The following is an 11,623-nucleotide window of genomic DNA, read 5'->3' as shown; positions in this document are numbered from 1 at the left end:
AGTTGAGTCGAAATTTCAGAAAATTATTAGAAAGTACAAAATGTTATAGCATTATTGCTGTGCGATCTGTAAGGGCAATAATTTTGAAACGTTGAACTGTGAGAACGTTGAAAATGAGATTGAAACAAGTGTTTTTTCTTCGATTTCTTTGTTTGCATTGAAATTGATACAGAGTCGTGAAATTAGAAAGATTAATTTAGGTATATCAGTAGCCATTCAACGCTGCAGTGAAACATACGAGACAAACGTAGAAAGAAACAAAAAAAAAACAATCTAAGAAAAATCGAAGAGAGGAACATATATAATAGAAATAGGATCGAAAAATAGAAGTTAATGCCAACATCAATAACAACAAAACAATCAATGAGAACAAAGTAAGATTCATACGAAACCCCTGTGCATATGCTTGTAGTTCTTAGAGATTTGTGGAGTTAAAAAATGTGTCAAATATATCAGTGAAAATGCCTGTCTACACCATTTCCAATTCAAAATTTTTCAAAATTCATAAAAAATAGATGTAAGAGTAAATTGTAAAATCCAACAAAACGGAGGCATTTGATGAAAACAAATATCATAAAAATTCTTATCTCTGGCGTTAATTGCAACTTATGGTCATAGCCAAATATTTCAAAACATTTGGAATTCCCAAATTTGCTGACATCACTTTTTTGTTCTCTTATCACTAGACATACATAACATTGTGCAACACAAAAATAATTACGAAGAGAAAATCTGGCAGATTATGAAAGTAAAGCTAAAATAGAAAGACGTGTATTGGCTTTTTGAAAGTTCACATCGAAAAATAGCCAAAATAGAGGTGGCGAGCTCCCCCCTCTTCCCCCTCGAACTAAGTTTGATTATAATATTACGATGTACCAAGTTTGTACCAAATCGGTACTCCCTTCGAGAGTTATCGTGCGCACCAGCTAGACAGACGGACGGACGGACATCGCTATATCGAATCCAACTGGGCTGAAACGGATTTGTTCCTTAGGTCTAACAACATTATTTCGATGAGACACATTTCGGTTGTATCAAAGGAGGGCATAAAAAATGTTTGAACCCAATTCCCAATACTAAACACATACATCACATCCATCGCACCACGGGTATTATCACAATTGGATTGAGAGAATATTACTCATTTTACTGATTTTCCCCAAAAAAATCTATGCCATTTGGTGCACAAGAAATGTGAAATCGGGTGAGATGAAAAAACTGCAACCAACTTCATACTGCTGTCATTTCTAAGCCACTCTTCCGACAGCTGTTAAAATTATTCCAGTGACAGCTCATTATATTGTTTACATACAAAAGCATTTTGGTGAGAATTTTCCAGATATAAAAATTATTCGTGATGGAATTCAAGCGTGGTAGTGTGATTTCTTTATATTTGGCTGGAAAACCACAGGTGGCTATCGTTAGAGCACTCCAGCATTTAAATGTGAATAAATCTTTTGTGTCTCGTACCATCGCTCGTTACCGTGCTACTGGTAGCGTAGCCCAACGTCAAGGAAATGAAGGGAAGAAAACAGAAATATCAGCAGAAATGGTTCGAAAATGAAGCAGCCACTTGATCAAACCCGCGTCGCAGTGACCGAAAAATGGCTCGTGAGATGAACATATCGCAGAATTCCATCGGCAAATATTGAAAAATGAGCTCGGAATAAAGCCATTGAAATTCCAAAAAGTGCAAGAACTTACACCGCAACAGAAATTGGTGAACTGCTGAATTTGGTTTACTCCGATGAGAAAACTTTCGTTGTCCAGTAACTTGTAAACAAACAAAATGATCGTGTTTACTTACCAAAGAAGTCAGCTGAAAATGTGCACATTCGGTTGGCCACCAGAACTCAAGCGCCGGCCATGGTGATGGTGTGGGCCGCCATAACAGCCGATGATCGCTCTCCGCTCGTATTAATCGACCGTGGTCGAATATTATCGTGAAAATATTCTGGAGGGTGTATTAAAGCCATGGGCATGCAAACATTTTGGCCTCAGACCTTGGACATTCCAACAGGACTTAGCACTCGCTTCATTTCCAGCGGACAGCGGCCACCATAATCTCCGGATACCAATCCGTTGGACTATTTTGTCTGGAGTATTTTGAAATGCAAGGTTGGCACTAAAAAGTACCAAAGTGTCGATCACCTCAAACAAGCGCTTCGCCGGGAATGGGCCAAAATACCGCAGAGCAACATTCGGGCAGCGTCTGACGGTTTCATTGACCGTTTGAAGGCCATAATTCGTGTCAAAGGTGACCAATTCGAACAAATGATGCTATTTCCGAAATTTGTTGCTCTCATTAAAAAAAAAATATTTCGTTTGACTTTGTTGCAATTTTTTTATCTCACCCTGTATAGAGATGTTATATATAATTGATACGGCCAAAACGTGCCTCACCGAAATGACGGTTTTAGACCCTAGGTTTATTTGGACCAAATCCCTTTCAAGACATTTGGAGTCGATCTAAGGACGGCCGTCCGTCTGTCTGGCTGACATGGTACATCGTAATATTGTTGTCCAACCTAGATCGAGTTCCGAGATGAGCAATATCGGTTCACTATTTCTGGTACCTCCGACACAAAAGGTCAACATTTTTACAGAAAATATGTTTAATAACCATGATAACCCCTTCTGTTACCTCCCCCACAAGGGGTTACAATTTTCAATACTTATATCCCTCATAACTTGCGAAACTAGTCAAAATTTTCCAAAAATTAACGCTTAGTCCGATATTTACAGGGTGAGATTAAACAAGTAAGCAAAGGCTACAGTCGAGCGGGGCCGACCGTTGAATACCCTACAACACTATAATAAACGATACAGTGTATATAGGCGAGATACTCGAAAGAATTCCACAAGATATTGTGACAAATAATAAAAGAAAACCATCAGGTTCCGTTCTCTAATTTTCGAATAATAGCAACTTAAACTAATTTGCTCATTTCCAATTTATTGGTAGATGTTGCACGCAAATGGTCTTCCTAGATCTGGAACCAATATTTCCCAAAGACCTATAATCTCTGAGAAGTGGCAAAAGATTAACATTTTATTGGTTTTTGACTGAAACGCATCTATATGAGATACAGACATTTGAGTATATTCTTCCACGAAATCAGCGTTAACGAAATAGTCAGAAGTGCGTCTTTCCTGTATTTGTGAATTCTCCAAAGAGTCACTGGAATGGACATTTTCGTATTTTGTCTACAAAAGTTGGCAAACTCCTTCACACATTGAATATTTTTGGATGCCCATCCAAAACTGCTTGGCTTTTGCAATGCCCGGTAACCCCCATTCAAATGTGCCAGAGAATCGGACAATAATTACGACCTGCTGACAATTTTGCAGTTTTTTTGGTCCATTTCAACCCCTAAATATATGGCGATCATCTCTAAAAAAAGTAGGCGTCTATTCTGACCCTCATCTGATCCCCATGCAAAATTTCGTAAGGATTGGGCCATAAATGCGATCTGTATATGACACCCTGATATCCTAACTACTTAGTTTTGTTAGCTATAGAAATATTACCAAATGTTTAATTCAAAATGAAAATATGCCAAAAATATGACAAAAATTGAAAAAATATGAGAAAATTTTAAAAAATCAATATTTTCATCTTTAGAGAGATATTTTTATGCGATTTTTTTAGACGTTTTTTCTTTCCTGCCAAGAGGCCATTCTGAATTAATGAGAACTGTCCAAATCAGTTCAGCCGTTCTCGACATATAAGAGATTTTTCAAGCATATCTTCTTTGATAAACATATATATAGCACATATATCTGATTTCTTGGATGTTAACATCAATGTAAAGATCAGAAGTAACCTTGTCATGGCTTTGTGATTTCGCCGGGATTTAAAATATTCGCGGTTTAATGAAAAATGTTGAATTTTTTCAACACAAAAGATATGCTCTATTTTACCCGCTAAATATTATCCGATGACCACCCAAATTGGTAGGCTTCTTCCCCGCCCTTAACTCTAGCTACATGCGAAATTCCGCGTCGATTGGTCTATAATTGCGACCTGTATTGCTACTGCAAAATCCGACATTTTTTCAGTATTTGGTCCATTTCAACCCCTAAACATTTGGCGATCATCTGCAAAAGAAATAGGGTTCTATTCTGACCCTAACCCCACCTTCGTGCAAAATTTTGTAAGGATCGGGCCATAATTGCGACCTGTAGAGTGGTTACAAATTAACATGGACAGACGGACAGACGGACGGACGGACATACATAGCTAGATCGACTCAGCTCGGCGAGCTAGGAAGATCCATATATACTTTCCTATGTGGGAAATCAATATTTCGAGGTGTTACATAATTTTTGGCTCAATCAATCTTATAATACCCCCAACACATAGTGTTGTAGGGTATAAAAACTGCATCAAAGTCAAACGCCGTAATTTTTTACATTTTTTTTTTTAATTTTATTGAATGAAAGCAAAAAATGTCGGAAATAGAATCAAATTTTAGAATAAGTTTAGATTGGTCACCTTTAGCATGAATTATGGCCTTCAAACGGCCATGAATCCGTCACACGCTGTCCAAATGTTGCGAAGCGCTTGCTTGAGGTGATCGACACTTTGGTATTTTTTAGTGCCAACCTTGCTTTCCAAAATACTCCGGATTGGTATCCGGAGATTTTGATAGCCATTGTGAGCTGGAAATGAAGCGAGGAACCTCATTTTGTAACCATTCTTGGGTGACGCGTGCTGAGTGCGATGGTGCTGAGTCCTGTTGGAATGTCCAAGGTCTGCGACCATAAAGTTTACGTTCCCATGACTTTAATACACCCTCCAGAATATTTTCGCTATAATATTCGGCATTTATTCTGATGCCACGTTCGATTAATACGAACGTAGAGCGACCATCGGCTGTTGTGGCGGCCCACACCATCACCATGGCTGGCGCTTGAGTTCTGGTGGCCATCCGAAGGTGCACATTTTCAGCGGACCTCTTTGGCAAGTAAACACGATCATTTTGTTTGGTTACAAACTGCTGGACAACGAATGTTTTCTCAGCGGAATAAACCAAATTCGGCAGTTCACCACTTTCGGCCAAGCGAAGCAACTCTTTAGCTCTTTTGAATTTATTATCTTTCTGTTGCGGTGTAAGTTCTTGCACTTTTTGGAATTTCAATGGCTTTACCCCGAGCTCATTTTTCAATATTTGCCGAATGGAATATTGCGATATGTTCAGCTCACGAGCCATTTTTCGGCCATTGCGACGAGGCTTTCGATCAAGTCGCTTCTTTGCTATTCGAACCATTTCTGCTGATGTTGCCGTTTTCTTCCGTTAACTTTCTTGACGTCAGGCTACGCTACCAGAATCACGGTAACGAGCGATGGTACGAGACACAAGAGATTTATTCAAATTTAAATGCTGGAGTGCTCTATCGGTAGCCACTTGTGGTTTTTCAGCCAAATATAAAGAAAAAGAACTATCACGCTGGGATTCCATCACGAATTTCTTTTTTTCTGGAAAATTCTTACCAAAATGCTTTTGTGCGCTTGTAAACAATATAATGAGCCGTCATTGGAATAATTTTAACAGCTGTCGGACGAGTGGATTAGAAATGACAGCAGTCTGAGTTTGGTAGCAGTTTTTTCATCTCACCCTGTATATCTTCTTCCGATCTGATCCGATCCGTGTAGTATTCATCCAAATAAAATGTATTTCGGCACACCCGACCCACTTCAGCCTTGAAGAAAGTACTTCAAATTAGGTGAAAATCAGTGCAGATATAACTATAGCTGCTCAAGTCCCTCACATTATTTTTACCACAATTCAAATTGGAAATGGTTTAATAATTACTTAACTTTTAAACCTTTATGTAAACCGTCTGCTCTTTTAGGGATATTCAAGACAACAACAATGGATAGGAATCTATTAGGTCCACTCATCTTTATGGGAATCTTAGTTTTGGGTCTAACGAAGCCAATGTCAACGTCAACTTCCACAGCTAACAAATTTGAAATCCTGCACGACAATAATGCAAACTCTATTAACGACGACCACAGAGACAAAGAGCATCGGCAACAGTATGCTGCAAATATGTTGACGTATATGATCCATTCCATAGATCCATGTGATGACTTTTACGAATATGCCTGTGGGAATTGGAAAAATACTATAGAGCCTCGTCAAGCGGAACACAAACGCAACAATCTGCATGATGTCAGCTACAAGTTGGATGATTTGGTTGAAGTTATGTTGGCATGGCCTCACATCGATAATATCGCTCCAGAATATTCAAGGGAGTTTAAAACCGCCCAACAATTCTACAATAATTGCGTACATAGCGAGATATACCCCATGAAAAAATCCACCGAGTATTTGAAGGTCATTAAAAACATTGGTGGCTTTCCAGCTGCCCAAAGTGAATGGAATGCCTCAGAATTCAGTTGGCTCAATATGAGTTCTCATATGAGCAATTACGGTTTAGGCAGTTTAATTAAAGAGGGTATTATGGATAAGTTTCCATTCGCCCCGTTTTTTCAAATACCCAAATTCGGTTTTGACATTGAACTACACTATGATAATATTAAGAATAGTTCATCGAATGCCTATAAAATAAATTGGCAGATCATGAATGACATATTGGCCGTGTATGGGGTGGAACTGGCAAAGAGACGGACATCTATTATCAGTGAAATATTTAAATTTCTACGGGCTGTCTTAGATGTTGTCGAGAAATTTGAGGAGGACGATTACAAATGTCGTATCTTATCGGACAAATTGGACGAAGATGTCGTCCATGCAGCCGATCAGCAATGGCTGACCCACTATGAAATATCCTGGATGGGAAAATCTGAATTGCAAGATGTAATTACAGCACCATGTCTTTATTTATATCATCATTTGGATAAGATCTGTTCGGAACATAAGGAAGCTGTGGCCAATTATCTGGCACTGAAATTCCTCTATCACATAGATGCCCGTTTAAAGGATGTAAAATTTCAGAAGGATTATTGCACGTCCCATGTAAGGCAAACAATGAGTTTTTTCTTTGATCACTTGTATATGAAGGTGAGTATGGAAGTGAACAGGGTGAGGTAAAAACTGCAAACAACTTCAGACCACTGTCATTTCTAAAGCACTCGTCCGACAGCTGTTAAAATTATTCCAGTGATAGTTCATTATATTGTTTACAAGCGTACAAAAGCATTTTGGTGAGAATTTTCCAGCAAAAAGAGTTATTCGTGATGGAATTCAAGCGTGATAGTGTGATTTCTTTATATTTGACTGGAAAACCACAAGTGGCTATCGTTAGAGCACTCCAGCATTTAAATGTGAATAAATATTTTGTGTCTCGGCAAACGTCAAGGAAGTGGACGGAAGAAAACAGCAACATCAGCAGAAATGGTTCGAAAAGTAAGGAAGCGACTTGATCGAAACCCGCGTCGCAATGGACGAAAAATGACTCGTGAGCTGAACATATCGCAATATTCCATTCGGCAAATATTGAAAAATGAGCTCGGGGTAAAGCCACTGAAATTCCAAAAAGTGCAAGAACTTACACCACAACAAAAAGAAAATAGACTCAAAAGAGCTAAAGAGTTGCTTCGCTTGGCCGAAAGTGGTGAACTGCCGCATTTTGTTTTCTCCGATGAGAAAACCCCCGTCGCAGTGGCCGAAAAATGGCTCGTAAGCTGAACATAACGCAATATTCCATTCGGCAAATATTGAAAAATGAGCTCGGGGTAAAGCCATTGAAATTCCAAAAAGTACAAGAACTTACACCGCAACAGAAATAAATAGACTAAAAAGAGCTGAAGAGTTGCTTCGCTTGCCCGAAAGTGGTGAACTGCCGAATTTGGTTTTATCCGGTGAGAAAACATTCGTTTTCCAACAGTTTGTAAACAAACAAAATTATCGTGTTTACTTGCCAAAGAGGTCCGCTGAAAATGTGCACCTTCGGTTGGCCACCAGAACTCAAGCGCCGGTCATGGTGATGGTGTGGGCCGCCATAACAGCCGATGGTCGATCTCCGCTCGTATTAATCGACGGTGGCATCAGAGGGTATATTAAAGCCTTGGGCACGCAAATATTTTGGCCGCAGACCTTGGACATTCCAACAGGACTCCGCACCATCGCACGCAGCACGCGTCACCAAAGAATGGTAACAAAATGAGGTTCCTCGCTTTATTTCCAGCGCATAATGGCCACTAAAATTTCCGGATACCAGACAAATGGACTATTGTGTCCAGAGTATTTTGGAAAGCAAGGTTGGCACAAAAATACCAAAATGCAACATTCGGATAGCATGTGACGGTTTCATTGGCCGTTTGAAGGCCATAATTCGTGCCAAAGGTGACCAATTCGAACAAATCTAAACTTATTCTAAAATTTGATGATATTTCCGACATTTTTTACTTTCATTCAATAAAATTTAAAAAAAATTTTGTTGTTGCAAAATCGTCAGGCAAAATCCCATTATTGTTGTTTTTATAAAAACAACATTTTGTTTATGAGTGGAGAACGATGGTAATGTTTACCAGGGGGTAAGGCAGGGAATACCTAGGTTTCGGAAAGAGCCACCAATCCTCATCAGTTCCCTTGTTTCTTGTCTGTGTTTGGGATACCATAGTATTTTGTTGTTGCAAAATCGTCAGGCAAAATCCCATTATTGTTGTTTTTATAAAAACAACATTTTGTTTATGAGTGGAGAACGATGGTAATGTTTACCAGGGGGTAAGGCAGGGAACGATGGTAATGTTTACCAGGGGGTAAGGCAGACAAGAAACAAGGGAACTGATGAGGATTGGTGGCTCTTTCCGAAACCTAGGTATTCCCTGCCTTACCCCCTGGTAAACATTACCATCGTTCTCCACTCATAAACAAAATGTTGTTTTTATAAAAACAACAATAATGGGATTTTGCCTGACGATTTTGCAACAACAAAATACTATGGTATCCCAAACAAGCAAGCCAAACACTGTTCTATTAATAGACACAGGCACGGTCGACGAAGGGGTTTTTGTTGTAACAGACAAAACGAACTTACATGGTTATGTTACTTCGTTCAGGTTGAACGAAAGCATAACAAAGTGGAGAAAGATGTAAATGTTTATAAGTGCGGTTGTAAGATTTAGAAGATTTTCCAAAAGAATTTTAGTTTTATATAATTCTTTTGTTCCTCTTCTATTGAGCTTACGATCTCGTCACTTGGGTAAAAAATGTTTTTTGTCATAGAAGTTATTTTTAAAATAACTTCTGGGGAGAATATCCCAGACAAGAAACAAGGGAACTGATGAGGATTGGTGGCTCTTTCCGAAACCTAGGTATTCCCTGCCTTACCCCCTGGTAAACATTACCATCGTTCTCCACTCATAAACAAAATGTTGTTTTTATAAAAACAACAATAATGGGATTTTGCCTGACGATTTTGCAACAACAAAATACTATGGTATCCCAAACAAGCAAGCCAAACACTGTTCTATTTAAAAAAAATATATAAAAATTATGGCTTTTAACTTTGTTGCAGTTTTTATCTCAACCTGTATATCAATCCAACAATTAAAATACAGAATAACATTTACTCTCCATATATATATTTTAATATCTTTTAGACATTCTTCAACCATGATCTACGAAGTGATATTGAGAAAATTATCAAAGATGTTCGACAAAGTTTACAGAGCATACTGGCGGAAGCCGATTGGTTAGATGAGGCTACAAGAGAAGCAGCTCTGCGAAAAGAAGCAGCTATCGCAGAATACATTGGACGTTTTGAAGATACAAACATGACCAAACTTCTTCTGGCTGAATTGAAAAATCTTAAATATGAAGAAGACAATTACGATCTTAACAATTTGAATATGCACAAATTTGACCAATCAATGAAACGTTATAATGGATTGCACTATGAAGAACTCGATATTGATACCAAATGTTTGGATATGCTTCTGGGCATGCAGGTGAATTCCTTCTATTATGTGATCGATAATGCCATCTATGTTATGGCTGGTGTTCTGCATCCACCTGCTTTCCATAAGACATGGCCCATTGCCTTGAAATATGGCACTCTAGGATATCTGGTGGGCCATGAATTTACTCATGGCTTCGATACACTTGGTTCCAACTATGATGCTAATGGCAACAATAATAATTGGTGGACCAGCAAATCGGGAAAGGTGTTTGAGGAACGTTCCCAATGTTATGTTGAAAATTATCAGAATTATTCAATACCGGAAATCAACCGCAAAATCAATGGTAATTTAACAAAAGATGAAAATATTGCCGATGCCGGTGGCCTAAGAATGGCTTTTATGGCCTATCGTCGTTACTTAAAGGAGACCAAGAAGGAAGGAGACAAAGAGGAACGAATGCCCGGCCTAGATTTATCGCCGGAACAGCTGTTCTTCTTGGGATCGGCCCAACTTTGGTGTTCGTCTTACAAAGAAGCCGTCTGTCCGTCCGTCCATGTATTCTTTTGAACAAAATACAGGTCGCATTTATCATTCGATTGAGATGAAATTTTGCAAACAATATTTATTTGGCCCAAGGTGATAATCGGATCAGATTTATATATAGCTCCCATATATCTTCAACCTATTTCGGGCTAATATAAGAATAACCTGTATTTTGGTACATCCCACCGAATTTTTACCAAAGAATTAAATAAAACTAAAATGCTTTTGGAAAGTCTTCTAAATCTTACAACCGCACTTATAAACATTTACATCTTTCTCCACTTGTTATGCTTTCGTTCAACCTGAACGAAGTAGCATAACCATGTAAGTCGGTTTTGTCTGTTACAACAAAAACCCCTTCGTCGACCGTGCCTTGTCTATTAATAGAACAGTGTTGGCTTGTTTGTTCGGGATACCGTAGTATTTTGTTTCTGCAAAATGGCCAGGCTTTATCCCTTTATTGTTGTTTTTATAAAACCGAAACCTAGGTATTCCCTGACTTATCCCCTGGTAAACATTACAATCGTATTCCACTAATAAACAAACGTTGTTTTTATAAAAACAACAATAAAGGGATAAAGCCTGGCCATCTCATATATATATTTATCCGATATAAGGTTTATTGTGCACCAAATGGCTAATATTAGCCCAAATGGACTGCATTTTGGCAACTAAGACAGAATTCATCCTTTAAGCCATGGTACAATGATATCAAGGTAGGGCTATGATACCATATTATTTTAATTTTTTTATTTTCTTGGCTTAATATGTCATATTTATTTGTTATGTATGTGTTTTCTTTTCAATAACAAAAAAATTGTTCAGAAAACGTTCAAATTCGGGTGTTTTCAAAATGTTTATTTCAACGTATGCATCGACAAAATCTAGAGTTTTTGTAGCGAAGTAATCCTTTAGAGATATATAGTACATGATTTTGAAAAGAAGTGTTGACCTTTCATTCAGTTATCACGGTTTTCAATTATTTATTCAAAATAAATGCAACAAGTTGTTTGATTTTTTATTTTTTGATACTAATTCTGACATTACAAGCCAAACAGGTAGACCTCTATACTTGCATTTTTTTCAAAGTTGGCCTACCTTCTCTTCATTGTACCATGCTTTAAACCAGTTTTTAAAATTTGGTGTAAATCGGTTCATATATAGCTATAGCTCCCATATATGTGTTTCATCCGATTTGGGGTT

The 11,623-nt window shown here is 38.1% G+C and overlaps 1 protein-coding gene across 1 annotated transcript; it reads left to right on the top strand.

Annotated features, from left to right (window-relative positions):
• Positions 1-227: 227 nt before the first annotated feature.
• Positions 228-10,616, top strand: LOC101887661 (membrane metallo-endopeptidase-like 1). The gene is made up of 3 exons (XM_020039957.2): positions 228-374; positions 5,860-7,034; positions 9,578-10,616. The coding sequence occupies exons 2-3, from the start codon at positions 5,880-5,882 to the stop codon at positions 10,442-10,444; spliced, it is 2,022 nt and encodes a 673-aa protein (XP_019895516.2). The 5' UTR covers positions 228-374; positions 5,860-5,879; the 3' UTR covers positions 10,445-10,616.
• The last annotated feature ends 1,007 nt before the right edge of the window (positions 10,617-11,623 follow it).

The sequence above is a fragment of the Musca domestica genome, unplaced genomic scaffold (assembly GCF_030504385.1).
Source record: "Musca domestica strain aabys unplaced genomic scaffold, Musca_domestica.polishedcontigs.V.1.1 42, whole genome shotgun sequence".
Taxonomy (NCBI): Eukaryota; Metazoa; Arthropoda; class Insecta; order Diptera; family Muscidae; genus Musca; species Musca domestica.
Note: the sequence above shows the minus strand (reverse complement) of the source record. Positions and strands in the feature narration are given on the sequence as shown.